This window comes from Aegilops tauschii, chromosome 5, assembly GCF_002575655.3.
Source record: "Aegilops tauschii subsp. strangulata cultivar AL8/78 chromosome 5, Aet v6.0, whole genome shotgun sequence".
Lineage (NCBI taxonomy): Eukaryota > Viridiplantae > Streptophyta > Magnoliopsida > Poales > Poaceae > Aegilops > Aegilops tauschii.
The window spans coordinates 580,005,355-580,022,365 of record NC_053039.3 but is presented as its reverse complement, the minus strand read 5'-3'; the positions used below and the strand labels follow the sequence as shown (position 1 = coordinate 580,022,365).

General features: G+C 44.2%; 1 protein-coding gene and 1 pseudogene across 1 annotated transcript; both read right to left on the bottom strand.

Annotated features, from left to right (window-relative positions):
• Nucleotides 1-3,898: 3,898 nt before the first annotated feature.
• LOC109754876 (chaperone protein ClpB1-like) lies at nucleotides 3,899-8,344 on the bottom strand (annotated as a pseudogene).
• A 3,768-nt stretch (nucleotides 8,345-12,112) lies between these two features.
• Nucleotides 12,113-13,622, bottom strand: LOC109773790 (chaperone protein ClpB1-like). The gene is made up of 3 exons (XM_073499586.1): nucleotides 13,272-13,622; nucleotides 12,565-13,230; nucleotides 12,113-12,487 (listed from the first exon to the last, which is right to left on the bottom strand). The coding sequence occupies exons 1-3, from the start codon at nucleotides 13,620-13,622 to the stop codon at nucleotides 12,113-12,115; spliced, it is 1,392 nt and encodes a 463-aa protein (XP_073355687.1).
• Between the last annotated feature and the right edge of the window lie 3,389 nt (nucleotides 13,623-17,011).

Below are 17,011 nucleotides of genomic sequence, written 5' to 3'. Positions count from 1 at the left end.
GGGAGCCGGTGCAGCTGCAGGTGCTGGTGCAATGCTAGTCGAGCTGCTCCCCAAGAAGTCAGCAAGGGGAAAGTCCGCTGCATTTTTTTTCTGGATTTTGCCTGGTCCAATTGAAAATGGGCGGAACCAAGGAAGTAGACATATCTACAACCATCTGTTTTGCGGCAGCTACCGCTGTTGCGACTGTCTGAGATGATTTCTTCTCAACCGCAATCTCAACCTTCTTGTCGATGTTTTCTTCGGTTAACCTCCGTCTTTCCTTTCTCTCCTCCGTGGTCTCACTGTAGTACTTCTTCCACGTGGCGCCGTCTCCGACACCGTGCACACGTCCATACGATGGTCGAGTATCCACTGGGAGTCGTTTCAATGTGTTCAACGCCCGGTTGAATGGAGTGTCCCACTTGGGCCTCGCCAACGCCTCAGACGGCGAGTCACTTTCGGCCGCAATCCTGTGTTGCTCTCTCTGCAAAAGGCACAAGTATCGTTTACAAATATGCATGACTAACGTGTAGTCGAATTGATCAGAAACTAAAATTACCAGCAGTCTCATGAACCCCGTTGTGAGTGCGTTCGTCTCGAAAACCTTCTTCACTGGGTCCCAACGGTGCCGGGACCTGAGGACGTCACGCTCCTGCGGGATGGTGAACTCCGCAAAGGGGTCTGGGATGCCCAGACTCGCGGCTTCCGCGTCCTCCTTGGCCCATATGGACCTCTTCCCATCGTAACCACGGCTTCCGAGGTGGTGGCACCCAATGTTCCTCTGTTGAAGCCCCTTCATGTACTTCGACTTTTTTGGCATCTTCGGCCTCGCAAGCCGCCTTGAATATTTCAAATTGCTCTGCCGTGATTGTCGGATTATCCTTTACAATCTCGGAGTAGGGTTCCTTTTTGTCGATCTTTGCTTTCACCCTTGTTTTCCAGGCGGCCAACGCGTCGCTAAACTTGGACATGGCGTGTTTGTTTATCTTCTTCATTGCCGGGTCCTTACCTGGATCTTTAAAATCCTTTTCATTCCGGCCCGGGAACAAGAATATCTGGTGCAACTTCTTTAGGAGGGAGGGCCTCATATTATCTATCTTCTGTAGTTTCTCATCGTTGATGGTGGCGGTTGTCCGGACGATGCAGCCTATTTGATTGCCGTAGCACGCGCGCGCTTCCTCGGGCGCGGTTGGCTCAAAATTGCCGTCGTCCACCGACGTGACCACCAGTCTAGTAGTCCTGAGTTTGTTAGGAAGCAGTTGCCTCTTTGCTTTCGGTTCTACACCGGCTCCGCTCCCCGAGGCAGCGCCGGCCTCAGTCTCAGCGCCGGTCTCGATGCCGGTCTGAGTCTCAGCGCCGGTCTCAGTCTCAGCACCGGTCTGCGTGTCGGTCTCAGTCCCCGATGCGACCGGTGGGCCCAGCAACAACATCGGTTGATCGCCGGCAAGGCTCAAAAATTTGTCTGCCGCCAGGTAGACATCGTCGCAATAACCAGAACCCTGCCCTTCATCGTTGCTAGCCATGTTTCCTACGATTAAATCTAGTCAATTAATTCTAGACCTAATAAAATGAATAATGACATAAAAGGCCTATGTTTTGTAGGAACATTGACTCCTTCCCGGTGCGGCAAATCCCGGGCACTCGATATGTCCTAGTTTGTAGCACAAGTCATGCCGAAATTCACGGAAAATTTCGGCATGACCTTTGCTAAAAAGTGGACAAATCGAGAACCTGAAATTTTGCGGAACGGAAATGAATCAACATTCCGGCAAAACATAGGCCACTCAGCTTCATTCCCTGGAAACAACAAAAGGCCACTTGGGCACAATCAAAACATGGGCAAACAGAATTGAGGAATTTGCATATATCCTGACCACTTCAAATTTGCATGTCCTAGCGTTTGACACTTCAACGAAATCTACACAAATCTCATGCTCTCTCAAACTCAATTCAAAACCAAATATAGATTATATTTAGTTAACTACTGAACTAAACTTCACTCTAAACTAAACCCTACTGACCTAATTAACATCTAGTTAAACAAACTCAATTCAAAAACTAAACCCTACTGAACTAATTAACATCTACATTATCTACTACTTAACATCTATTATTACCCTAACTAAAAAACATCAACATTATCTACTACTTAACATTAACATGTATTAACTAAAAAGGATGGGTGGGGGGGGGGGCTTACAGAGAGGGGAGAGATGGTGGCGGGGAGGTGCTCGGCGACGGAGGTAGGGGCGGCGAGGGCGGGCTCAGGATCGGGACGCGGCGGTCCTGGCGGGCTCGGGGGCGGTGAGGTCGAGGGCGGCGGCGGTGAGGTCGAGGGCGGCCCGAGAGGCGGCGGCGGTGAGGCTGGGCGGCCTCGGGCGGCGGCCGTGAGGATGAGCGCGGCGTCGACGCCGGCAGGAGACGACGGCGAAGTGGGGGCGACGGCGAAGTGGGGGAGACGGCGGCGAAGTGGGGCGAGGGATCGATTTGGGGGGAGAAGTGGTGGCCGGGGGGGAACCGTTTTTGGTTAAGTCAAAAGTAACGGTAGCGCGTTACAGAAAACGTGCTATAGCTAAGTTAGCTATAGCGCGTTTCAGAGAACACGCTACTGCTACGTTTTCATCATTTTTCCCTTTTTCATTTATTTTTCTTTACATTATATATATTTCCTTTCTCCTTTTTCTATTTCGTTCATTTTCATTTACTTTTCTATTCGTTTTTCATTTTATTTTCTTTTCGTTAGCAGTAGCGCTTTACGCATAAACGCACTGCTATAAGTATATTAGCGGTAGCGCGGTTTTTGGAAGATCGCTATTACTATGTGTAGCCCATCGGCTAAGTGATTGGAATTTTAGTAGTAGCGAGTTTTCGGTGAGACGCGCTACTGATATATGTCCATCTGCAGCGCGCTTATTTTGCACGCGCTACTGCTGTCTAGCAGTAGCGTGCTTTTTTAACAAGCGCTATTGCTAAAGTTCTGTGTATAACGTTTTCCCTAGTAGTGCTAGACCAACAGCGGCACGACCAGATCGGCCGACAGCGACGTAAGCGAAACTCAATGCCGAATAGAAAACAAAGAAAGCGACGCAAGGACTGAACCAACAGCGGCCCGACCAGACCGGTCGACAGCGATAGAAGCAGAACTCAACAGCGAATAGAAATCAAATGAAGCATGTAAGCAGAACGACCACGCTAGCCCGATGCACAGCCAACAAAAAATGCTAAACCAACCAAAACAACCGTCGCACCAGTTCAAAAAATTTGAAACGAAACCCTGCATACACAACGCATTTGTACACCGCCATGTACCAAAAAAATACACGTGCCGTGTTCAAATTTAACCATAGGTCATTTCCATCCAAGTGGATGAATATTGGAGCGAAAACGCCCCCGGATATAGAGGCTTGGGTATTTGTTTGGCTTAATTTTTTTTGACAAAAAACCGTAGGGAAGTTCCCTAGCTATCATTGTTCATTCATAAAAGAGGATTAGTAAGAGTACAGATGTGGTCACGTGTCAGTTAGCTAGGAATTAAGTGCAGGCTTCTTCTGTCTTTAGCTGAAATTCTGAGATCAGCACTATATTTCACCATGTTTTTGTTCCAACATGAATGTCCTTCACCTTTTCCCGCCGTGAAGAAACCATCGGCTCTGGATTCTCCGGTCGTAGCTTACATTATCAAAGCAGCACATGCATCAACATGTCCCTCTGTGTGCTTGCCAGTTTAGAAACTGATGGCCATGGACAATCGTTGCCACTGTTTTGCCTTGAAATGTAGTGGGGTCTATTTACATTTGTCACGAAGCTATGTAAAAAGTTCACAATTTTTGAAGCTACGTGATAAATAAGGCTAGATTATGGTGCTCGTACTCCATTCTCCCTCCATACAAAGAGGGATACATCCAACGTTTTTTCTCCTTCAAACCAAGTCCGCCGCGCTTACATTTTTCGCCACTTGGAACTTCAACCCCTTCTTGTCCATGGCAGCATCAATGGTGATCATCGAGCCTTCATCAGCTTCCCCGTTCACCAGCATCTTGCAGATAATTGTGATTATATTCTTTTCAACCCACCTCTTTATAGGCCTTGCACCGTACATCTGCATGCGACAAAGTATGGTTAGTTGGTCGTTTGAGAAAGTGAACCTAATGGACGATCAATTTGGAAGAAGATGCAATGCTTACTGGGTTGTATGACTCTGACAAAATCACATCCAATGCTGCGTCCTTTAAAATTACATCCACTCTAACAATGATCTCCTTCATCTGGATATTCACGATCTCCTTCAGTTGGTGGTGGGAAAGCGGCTCGAATATCACAATCTCGCTCAGTCTGTTGAGGAGTTCTGGCTTGAAGTATTTCCTCACCTATGTCACACACATATATGACGGTGAATTAACATGTTGCTTAAATTTGCGAGGGCTTTTCATATGTCACATACCTGTTTCATGAGAAGGTCATGCGCAACTTTCAGTGTGTTTCCCGCTGTTAGATGGTTCGCTCCCAGATTTGACGTCATAATGATGATTGTATTCTTGAAATCTACGTTCCAGCCTTGACCATCGGTCAGCACACCATCATCAAGCAGCTGAAGGAAAACATTCATCACCGAGTAATCTGCCTTCTCCGCCTCATCGAAAAGAATAACACTATATGGGCGTCTCCTGATTTTCTCGGTTAGTTGTCCGCCATCGTGGTAACCATGGTAGCTTTATGATGCCACGAAAGGAACACCGGTATAAGTAAAGCCAGATATAAAGTATAGCCTGGTAATTTTAATGTAAGAAACAAGTTCATATTGAAATCATAAACCTTGGGGGTGCTCCAATGAGACGCATCACCGAAGAAGGACAACTATATTCTGACATGTCGAAGCGAACCAGCATCTTCTCGCTGCCAAATAATTGCTCAGCGAGAGCCTTTGCAAGTTCCGTCTTTCCAACACCAGTTGAGCCGAGAAAGAGGAAGGAGCCCACCGGCTCGCCACCTCGAGCAAGGCCAACCCTAGAACACAACACCGCTTCTGCAACCAAGTCGACCGCCTCGTTCTGGCCAACTACTCTCTCATGCAGTCGGTCGGCTAAGTGCACTAACTTGACCTTCTCGTCTCGATCAAGCTCAGTTATAGGGATTCCGGTCCACCGGCTTACGACCTTCAAATCAAATTATAAGTATAAGAAAAGTATTTGAATGGCTTAACTACATCCTTATAAGCAACAAAATCAGTTGAAGATGGCGTGACAAGCGCACCCACCTGCGCTACAAGATCCGGGCCAACAATTGCTTCTTTTGCTTTCCGTTGACGGAGGTGCAAGCCTCGTCTATCAGATCAATTGCCTTATCGGGGAATTGACGGCCTGCGACATGAATGACAAGTAAGTAGTAAATTTTATGTACGCCAAAATAATTAGTAAAGTAATAATACAGAAAAAAAAACTTTTAACATGCATGCATGCATGCTAGTAGTTTCATGAGAGAGACTCACCGGTGATATAGCGGTCAGCAAGGTGCACGGCGGCATCAACGGCAGCATCCAGGATTTCCAGGCGGTAGTGGTCCTGGTAGCGCTGCTTGAGCCCATGGAGGATGGCGACGGTGGCCTGCGTGGTCGGCTGCTCGACATGCACCTTCTGGAACCGCCGCTCGAGCGCCGTGTCCTTCTCGATGTGCTTGCGGTACTCGTCGAAGGTGGTGGCGCCGACGCAGCGGATGCGGCCGCGGGCCAGCGCCGGCTTGAGCATGCTGGCGGCGTCGGCGACCCCGTCGCTGTCGCCGGCACGAGGAAGCGTGTGCATCTCGTCGATGAAGAGGATGATCTTGCCCTTGGACGCCTCGGCGTGGCTGATCACCTTCCTCATGCGCTCCTCGAACATACATGCCTCGCCACTGCGTCCCGGCCACCATGGCCGCGAGATCAACCTCCACGAGGCGCGCGCCGGCGAGCTGCCTGGGCACCTTCCCGGCGGCGATGCGCTGCGCGAGGCCCTCAGCGATGGCCGTCTTGCCCACCCCCGCGGCGCCGACGAGGGCGGCGCAGTTCTTGGTCCGGCGGCAGAGGATGCGGACGAGGCGGTCGATCTCGTCGTCGCGGTCCACCACGGGGTCGGCCCTGCTGGCGGCGGCCGTCAAGTCCTTGCCGTAGGTGTCCAGGGACAGGGAGGTCCAGTAGTTGTATAAGCTCCACGCCCCGCAGCACACGGCCGTCGCTACTCCGCCGACGACCATGGCCCTTATGTCGATGTGCATTAGCCATTAGGCTAGACATGTTTCTCTCGCCAGCCGCTGAGGAGAGGAGGGTGGAGGAGCTGGACGACGGCAAGCGGGATAGATAGGAGACTTGATTAATTTGGGCTGACGTGGGAGAGGGGCTACGAATGGTGCATGTCTACCATCCAATATTTGTTTCGTGTACTACTATATGGAGGAGTATTTGGAAGGAAGTAATATGTCGATGTGATTGGAGTACATTCCAAACAGGAAAATGTCTATTTCTTACTCCTATCTCTCAACTATTGGAGTATTTTAGTTTTGGTACTCTAAAACCAGACAAACCTGACACCCACAATTTTCATAGTTCTAGTGTATTTTGGTTTGATAGATAAATGGAGGTTTTCCAAATCAGATTGGGAACTCCCATAATTTTTCCCCACAAAAAAAAACTCCCATAATCTTTCAAATGAGAAGAGGACAAAAATAAGCAAAGCATATAAACATTAAAAAAAACATAGCAATTGTTTTCGGTATGCAAGTAATGTGTTTGTTAGTATTCTCGAGTAGAGCATTTTGGAGGACGAGCTCCATGAAACTCCCTTAAAAAAATATCACTACTCGACGTTTCGACAAATTCTGAAAAATCATATACGTTCATATGGATGTATTTTACATGTGTGTAAAGTATGACGATGCAACACAGTATGAGGAGAGCTACACAAAAAGTATTTTTTATAGTGAATAGGGCATATATTGGTCACCATTTTGAAAATCATGATTTCGTCTTTTTTGTGTAGCTCTCAGCAATTTATATAATATTCAAATTTTACACACATGTAGTATACATCTGTATGAACGCGTGTGTTTTATTATATATTTAGATTCTATAAAAAATTATATGCTTACGGTTTTTGTGTCATTTGGTGCTAACTGTACCTCCTCCTATGGCAAATAGTTGTCATGTCATCGGTAAAACCACTTTGGTGGATCGAGGGACCAAAACTATTTTGTTTTAATGTTAAGAGTCAACTTAGTCTTGTATACTCGAAAGAAAGGCTCCAAACCGTCTAGGGTTTGTTCGCCTTCCGCCAGTGTTGTCACCGATCTGCCTCGTCTTCTATGGCCTTAGGACCATGGAGGCGTGGTTGATACCGGCCATTGCCAGCGGGAGGGCCCATGCTTAGTTTTTAGGTTTTTTTAAGTTTGTTTAGGGTTTGTGTCTTGCTCAAGAATGCGAGGCGGTGGCGGCGGCTCTCTAAAGATGGAATAAGATTCTCCACGCCTAGTCCTTGTCCCGGCGGTGCGTCTCGCATCGTCGGAGGGCATGCGAACGTGTGTCTCCATCGGATCTCATGCGATTCGATTGGTGTTTGTCTTCACTGGATTTGCATGGATCCAATCTTCATTCGTATGTGTCCTTGTATCTACAGCTTGGATCCGTTTGATCTACGATTCGCTTCATCAATGACGGTTGTTGTTCTGGTGTGCTGGTCCTTTGGTATCTTAGCATAACGATTCCCCGACATCTACTACAACAAGGTTTTCCCGTCTCCGGTGAGGGAGGGGGCAATGAAGACGGCACACCTTCTGCTCGCTTATGTGCATGTAGTCGTCGGAGGTTTTATGGATAGGGATGTAATTTTTATTACTTCTCATATTCTTTGTACCCCCAGGATGTATGAAGAATAGATCAGAAGTTATTCCGACAAAAATAACTTAGTCTTATACAATACTTAGAATGTTGGGGTCAAACATTAAATGATATTAATTTTATTTCACATATTAGTTTTGCCGCCACCACCGGCCACCCCTCCATATTGCGCTACAAGATATAGTTGACCGTATCCCGCAAAAAAAGAAGACTTAGTTGATCCTTATATCTCTAGCTAATAATAAAGGGGCTATTGTTTCTGGCCGTAAGTTATTATAATTGCCCCTAAAGTTGCAAAATATTACCCACTGATGCCAGCTAAGTGAAGAAAACGTTTCACATAGGGGAATCCCCGCCTGGGCCGGCCTAGTAGGAACCTTCTATACTGCGCTCCGCGTGCTGGGAGAAGAAACAACGCACCTGTTTTTTAAAATTCGTATTTTATTGCACATTTTTATTTTCGTCTTCTTTTTTTAATTTAAATAATTTGGGAACTAAAAAAATCAAAATTTTGAAATATTTTTTAATAATTCATAAATCTTAGTGGACCTGGAAAATGTTCACGATTTTATTAAAGAATGTTTGCTTATCAAAAAAATGTTTGAAATTTTGAAAACCAATGTACGGGAAATAAAAAATGTTCATGTTTTTAAAAAAGTTCATGTATTACAAAATCTTAATGAATTAGAAAAATCATTTACCAATTCAAAAATCTCCATGACTGAAAATATATACTAAAAATACAAAAACTGTTCGTGACTTACAAAATATTTTACTCATTCATAAAATTATCATTGATTCAAAATGTTCGCTAAATAAAATAATATTCTTAAATTTCAAAAATTGTTCTACCAATTTACGAAAAAATGTTTCACGATTCTGGAAATGTTCGCCGATTCAAAAATATTGTTTAAAAAAATGTTCACAATTTTAAAGAATTGTTCGCAAGTACTGTAAAATGGTCATGCATTCATAAAAATCTTGATTTTAGAAAATGTTCGGAAATTTGTAAATGTGTTCAGTTGAAAAATGTTCATGATTTCAACACGTGTTTAAAAAAATGTTATGATTTACAGAAATTAATAGTGATAGTGTATCTCGGTGATGCAGCAAAATGTGGTCATGGGCATTGGAGATTATGATTTTTTTATCCCGTTGCAACGCACGGGTCCTTTTGCTAGTAACATCTAAAGCAAATAGTTTTTGTCCTGGTCTACCCACCTCTTCGCCCGGCCAACTCACCCCATGTCCTGATCGACGTTGATGCGGGCATGACCACATGACCAACCTAGGTCTCCAAAACTTAATTTACTTAAATGTTTTAAAAACAATTAGTTTGGAAACTATTAACAGCAGTATAAAAAAGTTATTGCAATTAAAAAAGTTGGTAGCTTCTAAAAATGATGTTGGTGACAATGAAAAACTGTTCTTGTTTTTCAAAAAATTGTATGTGAAATTTTGGACAAATATGTATACAATGTAAAATAATGTTTGTGAAGTACATTTTTTCGTACCATTAAATAAAACTTACATTACATTTTAAAGAAATATTATCTCCTTTCTAATTATGTTTTTGACATTAAAAAATGTTTATACAATAAAAAAAAGTTTGCATAAGTTAAAAAATATATTTTTGGTTAAAAAATGTACGTCAATTTCAAGAAATATTCATGTTCTGAAAAATGTCCTTGTAATTTTAAAAATATTTATACAGTGTAAAAATTGTTCTCTTAGTTCTAAGTAACTATTTATTACCATTAAAAAATACTCAAGGCATATTTAAAAATATTGACTATGTATTCAAAATAGTGTTCAAAACATGTATTTAATAAAAATATGGATTGTGTTTAAAAAAAATATTTGGTCAAAATTGAGAAAGAAACAAGGAAAAACTAAGAAAAATAAAATAAAAAACAAGTGAAAACCAAGAAGGAAGCAAAGAAAACCAAGAAGGAAGCAAAGAAAACCAAGAAGGAAAAAGAATATGAAGGTGCGTCTGCTCTCAAACTTTGCTCAAAATAGCATGATATTTAACACTTTTTTTTAGGGATGATATTTAACACTTGGTGGACCACATATGATATTGTGGCTAATTTTCTCCTCACTTAAATAGCTTCCATGTTTGGTATTAGGTAAAATGAAGAAAAATCATACGCAACATATATGGTAGTAATTGTTTTTACTATCTAGTACCCCCTCCGTTTTTATTTACTCCGCATATTAGAGTTGACTGAAGTCAAACTTCCTAAAGTTTGACCAAGTTTATAAAAAAGAATATAAATATTTACCATAACAAATCTATATGATGTGGAAGTACATTTGATAATGAGTCTAATGGTGTTGATTTGTTATTGTATATGTTAATATTTTTTTCTATAAACTTTGTCAAAGTTTATAAAGTTTGACTTTCACCAAGGCTAATATGCGGAGTAAATAAAAACGGAGGGAGTATACTCCCTCCGTTCGAAAATATAATGCTTCCTCTATTCCCGTGCTTCAACTTTGACCATAAATTTAACCAACGAGACCGACTGCGACGGGAGCAAAAGTTATACCAATGAATTTGTATTCAAAATAAGTTTTAAATTATATATTTTTTTCTCCCGCCGCAGTCGGTCTTGTTGGTTAAATTTATGGTCAAAGTTGGACCTCGGGAAGCATGGACGCACTATATTTTGAAATGGAGGGAGTATTAAATTATCCAATTTATTTTTAATACATATGCAAATTATGTAGTATAATTATATGATATCGAGCTGTCGAGCCAAAATCGAGCGAGTTAGTGTTGGCTCACGATCAGCTTATTTCTCCATTGAGCCACATAAAGAGTTTATACTCAGCTCATTTCTTTTTGAGTCGAGTCAAAAAATGAGTCGATTTTGAGCGACTCATGAGTCTCGAGCTTTTTTTGCAGCCCTACTGAGGAGCAATGGCGTGGTGAGAAAAAATGGGCAGCCCAGTTACGACACAGATGCGAATTTCCTTGAGGCGAGCGTACATTACACCTCGTTATAAGCGAGAAACAGTCTTTGCAGGCAGCGTGTGCGTGTGTTCGATACAGCGAGCCTTCGAGCGCCTGCCAGGCTTCGGTCCTTCAGGCCTTGGGCGGCTACTGAAATGTGAAATCTGTGTAACTACTGTAACTACGGCATCATGGGTTGAAAACACAGAATCACGATCGAAGAATTGGTTCTTTGAACTAAATGAGACCCTCGAGCACAACACGTTTACGAGGATGGTGGTGGCCCTTTGGTCGGTCTGGTATGTGAGGGGACAAGCAATACATGATGGTATTTTTCAGTCACCACAGCAAACATCCTCTTTTGTGGGTTCATACCTTAGCGATCAGGACCATAAAATGAATGTTGACGGAGCAGTGGCGCACAATAGACATGGTGGTGCAGTGGCAGCCCTATGTCGAGATCATGCTGCTGGCACTAGCGGAAGGCCTACATGTACAAAGATTGAAGGTGGCTTCTGACTGCCTAGGAATGGTGAATGATATAAACCATGGGACAAGAGGTCCTCACTCGGCTATTGTATATGAAATAACGAATCGTAGAACTAGTTTTACTTTGTGTTCTTTTGTCCATGAGCGTAGAAACCACAACTTTGAGGCTCATAATCTCGACAAATTTGCCTGTAATTTAGGTGTAGAAGACATGTTTGGTTGAGCAATCCTCATGACCTAATACTTGTACCTATGAACATTGTTATCAATCAATAAAGTGGCGAGATTTCTCAAAAAAAGAGTATAACTATTGTAACTGCAACTTTCTTCGGAAGGAAGTTGCACTGGTCATAGTGTTCCATTTTCACTGAAAGAAATCCCAGATCCGCAGAGCATTTGAAACATACGACAAACCTATACGAGAGTCGAGTTGAATTCATCAATGTGAAAATGGGGCTATAAGGATGAATTATACAAAGATGTTATGTGTTGACATTCATAGAGAACAGAACAATGCATGCAACAACAGCACCCATAAGCAAAGGCAATGCAGCAACGGTGCCATGCATCAATTCGAAAGAACACAACCTGTTACAGACTTGCACAAATGCATGGTCCAGGCGGAATTAAACGAAACTCTGCAAGATATACACGCAAAATCATTCAAATCAAGTTGTGCTTACATCGTTCTTCTTCAAAGCGTGAATCAATCATAGGTGTTCCTCTTGCCTCCTGCATCTACATTATTGTTCCTCTTCACCACTCGAAACTCCAATCCTTTCCAGTCAATGGCAGCGTCGATGAAGATCGTCGATCCTTTGTCAGCTTCTCCTTTGACCAACATCTTGGAGATACTTCGGTGGTGCTCCAACGAGACGCAGGACAGATCCGGGGCTAACATATTCAGACATGTCAAAGCGAATCAACATCTTCTCGTCATCGAATAGCTGCTCGGCGAGAGCTTTTGCAAGCTCGGTCTTTCCAACACCAGTCGGACCCACAAATAGGAAGGAGCCTATTGGTTGACCAGAATGATCAAGACCAGCCCTAGAACACAAGACTGCATCTGCAACCAAATTGACAGCCTCATATTGTCCAACTACTCGCTCATGCAATCTGTCCGCTAAATGGACTAACTTGACCTTCTCCTCTTGATCAAGTGTAGCTATAGGAATGCCTGTCCATCGGCTCACAACCTTGAATATATATAACAAAACAAATTGAAATACACATGACACAGGTACTGTATATAAATTTTAAGAAGTATGGCTACCTGTGCAATGTGATCCGGACCAACAATCATCTCACTCCCCTCTAGGCTGGTGCAAGCCTCGTCAATGAGATCAATTCCCTTGTCAGGAAATTGTCGGCCGGTGACATAGCGGCCAGCGAGCTGTGCAGCGGCAACGATTGCAGCATCCTGAATTTCCAGACTATGGTGCTCTTCGTATCGCTGCTTTAGACCCCGGAGGATGCCAATGGTGGCCTGCTCGCTCGGCTTGTCGACGTGCACCTTCTGGAACCTCCGCTCGAGGGCGGGGTCCTTCTCGATGTGCTTGCGGTACTCATCGAACGTGGTGGCGCCGACGCAGCGGATGCGGCCACGGGCCAACGCCGGCTTCAGCATGTTGGCGGCGTCGTTTCGGCGCTGGTAGTCGCCGGCGCCGATGAGCGTGTGCATCTCGTCGATGAAGAGGATGATCTTGCCGTTGGACGCCTCGGCGGAGCTGATCACGTTCTTCATGCGCTCCTCGAACATGCCGCGCCACCTGGTCCCTGCCACCATGGCCGCGAGATCGAGCTCCACCAGGCGCGCGCCGGCGAGCTGCTTGGGCACCTTCCCCTCGGCGATGGCCGTCTTGCCGACCCCCGCGGCGCCGACGAGCGCGGCGCAGTTCTTGGTCCGGCGGCAGAGGATGCGGACGACGCGGTCGACCCGTCGTCGCGGCCGACCACCGGGTCAGCCTCGCCGGCCGTGACCGCCTTGTGACTCATGTCCCGGTAGTAGGCGGCGTTCTGGCCCGAATTTCGTTCGTCATCGCGGCGCACCACCGGCACCGGGTCGACCTTGTCATCGCGGCGCACGGGCACCACCGGGTCGCGCTGCTTGCTGGCCAAGGCCGTCATGTCCCGGCCGTAGGTGCGCAGGCAGGTCTTGTACCTGTAGTACCTCCACGCCCCGTAGCACACGGCCGCCGTGGCTCCGACGCAGGCCATGACTTTGATCTCCTCCAGCGCTAAGCCGAGGAAGGTGCAGCTGCTGGACGATGCGCGCGGCACGTAGGTTCCCAGTACTGGATCGTAAACTTGATATGCACCCGCACGAGACATTGGCCGCGGCCAGGAGGAGGAAGAAGACATTGTTTCGTTCGGCCGATGATGCACCTATTTATACAAGTTCGACATACAAGAAAGCTAGCTTGACTTCACGAGCAAGATCATTGCTCCCTCCGGTTAATGCAAGTTCTCAACGAACCTATTCACATGGAATTTTTTTCCAAGTGGGCTGCTAGCTACAAGGTCTTTTTTATGGAAACACTGTCTGGCTTGTGTTCGCTAGGAGCCAACCCTGGAGAATGCTGTCTCCACCGTTGCACGGATCTTGGCGCAGGCCCTGTCCACGTACGATTGCTAAGGTCGTTCGCTGTCAGCTGTCGCCTGGCGAAAGCACTCTGTTTCTTTTTCAACAAATTAGAAGCGCCATGATGGGTTTTTGGCTATTCTTTTTAAATAATACTTTTTATATTAATTTACAGAAATAATGCAGGGTTTAGATATATTACACAAATAATACGGCGTCATCTTGGGGCAAGACGATTGGAACTAATCGTCCTCCTGTAAGATGATTAGTCCTAGTCGTCCTCCCTCAAGATGATTACCACTAGTCGTCCTCCATCAAGATGATTGGAACTAGTCGTCTTCCCTCAAGATAATTGGAACTAGTCATCATCCTTCAAGATGATTGGTTCTGCTGCAATCCTTAAGAAAGTTGCACTCTTATGCTGTTGCTTCTTCCACCTTTGATCCAACCTGAGAAATTCTTTCCGTATCTCCTCGAAGGTCCTTGTAGGCCACCCACGCCACCTCCTTCGTAGGTGGGCTATGGGCTTACCACTCGATGAGTAGGGGGGTTGCGAACATTTTTCGACCGAAATTGTTTATATGTTTCCCAAGCTAAATTTGTCCACAAATTCGATGGTTCAATTAGAAAATTCCAAAAATTCAGATTTTGTACATTAAAAAAACCATTTGAAAGGGATTTTTTTCGAACTTGCCATGTGCATTTTTTATTTACAGGTAGTATGACAATTTATTTATTGTTATTGTAGGTACCATGGCACTTTTAATATAGGTCAGATGACAGATTTTATTATCAATAAGAGATTGATATTTTAATAAGTAAAACCATGGCATTTTTTGTCGTTAAGAGGAGACAATTTATTATCAAGAGCATGTCATTTTTATTTTCAATAACATGGATTTTTATTATTTGAAAGATGGCAGTTTTATTATTAACTAGATGGTATTTTATTATTGGGGAAATGGTATTTTCATTGTTTGTTGATATGGCATTTTTATTATTAGGAGGATGATAGTTTAATTATAACAGGATGACAATTTTATTATATAGAGCGTGGCATTTTCGTTATTATTGACATGTGATTTTTATTATTTGGAGGATGGCTCTTATTATATAGAGTATGTCATTTTTCTTATTAATGTTGTCATGACATATTTAGCTCTGTATGATCATGCAAAGCAAGAATGACGATGAAACTCAAGTCATGTAAATAATAGTAACAATGTATGTTGCATGACAATATTTCTCAGGATGACTATGGAAATGCCATAATAGGTAGGTAAGGTGTCTGCTTTTAGGAAGATATATGATGTCTTACTATCTTATGTGTAGGAGAGTGAGTCATCCTACGGGGTTTTGGATGCACTAGCAAAGTCTTGCACCAGGTCTCAAGGTGAGAGTGGACAATGTACATACCAAAAAAGGTTAGTAAAATATGGATAGGTGGAAGTGTGCAAAAGACCAAAAGCTTACATTAGTCATAAAGAATTATAATATATATTGTGGGTGCCTAGTAAGCAAGCGCAACCTTATACCCCTAGGGACGGAGGTTGGAGGAGTTAACCATCGCGCACCGCCATTAGTACACAACATGAGTGTCACTTGGACAACAACTAGCCCTAAAAAAAACTTGGACAACAACTAAGGCGGGCGTAACTTGGTTACTGCACCAAAATTTCAACACAATAGTCTTGATTTTTTATTTTTTCCGCACGCATTTTCGGCTTTTTGAATGGGTTTTTTTTGAATTTTTGGTTTTTCACATGTCTTCCTTAACTTTTGGCCCAATTGTTTTTCTGAAAAATAATTGTTTTTGCGCGAAAAACATGATTTTTCCCTTCCGCGAGAGGAACGATTTTGCTTCCGCGAGAGGCACGGTTGTGCTTTCGCGAGAGGCATGGCCGTGCCTCTTGGAAATGAAAAAAAAAATCTATTTTCTGTTTTTTTCCTTCCACGAGAGGCACGGTTTTACTTCCGCGAGACGCACGGCCATGCCTCTCTGAAAGGAAAAAAAACACGTTTTTATGTTTTTTCCTTTCCGCGGGAGGCACGATTATACTTTCTCGAGAAGCACGACCGTGCCTCTCGGAAACGAAAAAAACATGTTTTCTGTTTTTTTCCTTCCGCCGGAGGCATGGTTTTGCTTCCATGAGAGGCACGGCCCTGCCTCTCGGAAACGGAAAACAAAACGCATTTTTTTCTTTTCTTTTCTTCCTCGAAAGGCAGGGTTGTGCTTTTGCGAAAGGCACGGCCTCTTTCCGAAAGGGAAAAGAAGTGCTCCCGGTTCGGTATTTTTGTCCCTTTTGTGAAAAAAAGTTCATCGAAACCTATCAACATGGAATCTAGTTTTGAAGATCTCGACGCGAAGAATTCAGTGGTGAAAATGGTTCAAGATTTGGAAGCACAATTTAAGAGGTAAAACGTTTTTAATAAACGAACGCACAAAAAAGGGAAAACTCCCGGGTTGCGACAAGTGGCGCGCATGCAGGGCGCCACTTGTCGCAGCATGAGGAGGTGGGAGTGATCATTGAAAGGAGTACCCCTTAATTAGTGATTTCAAAGACTTGGATCTTGAATCTATCTCGATTTATTCGTTCTTTTTTTACGTAGTAGGAACATACCCGGTCAGCTTTCATGTTAGAGAGTCGTTTCCTCTTTGGCAACCCTAGCCGCCTAGGAGAGTCCCTTCCTCTGCCTTCTTTCTGAGTCTTCCTTCCGTCGACGACCTCGGTTGTCTGTGGTGAGGCATAATAATTTTGTCACTCATAGGATCAACAAAGCTAATAAATTCCTCTGTTCAACAAAGCTAGTGGAATGGCATTGTCTAAAAAAATGGTTCACCATCGAATCTGCAGGCACAAACATAGATAGATAATCATGAATAATAATGGAGTGGTTTCCTTGGTCCATGCTCATTAGAGAGGGAGGTACATAAATAGGAGCGCAATACAATTGCAGGCTAAACGAAGTGGGGTGGGGGGGGGGGGGGGGTCATGGAAGGAGCCGTGCTATTAAGAGAGTCATGCCAGTCATCTAGCTAACCCCCCTCCACCCGCCCCTGCAGTGTCAACGGCAGGCTCAATTTCCGTTGAGACTGGATCATATGTCCATGTAGGCAGATCCAGGTAGCCCCTTGGTG

What these genes read in the sequence shown, in the direction of transcription:
- LOC109773790 (XM_073499586.1), bottom strand. Translation starts at nt 13,622, where the DNA reads ATGTCTCGTGCGGGTGCATATCAAGTTTACGATCCAGTACTGGGAACC. An exon ending in GGGACATGAGTCACAAGGCG is followed by an intron (nt 13,231 to 13,271) that starts GTCACGGCCGGC and finishes CGGCCGCGACGA; the next exon opens with CGGGTCGACCGCGTCGTCCG. An exon ending in GTCCGGATCACATTGCACAG is followed by an intron (nt 12,488 to 12,564) that starts GTAGCCATACTT and finishes TATATATTCAAG; the next exon opens with GTTGTGAGCCGATGGACAGG.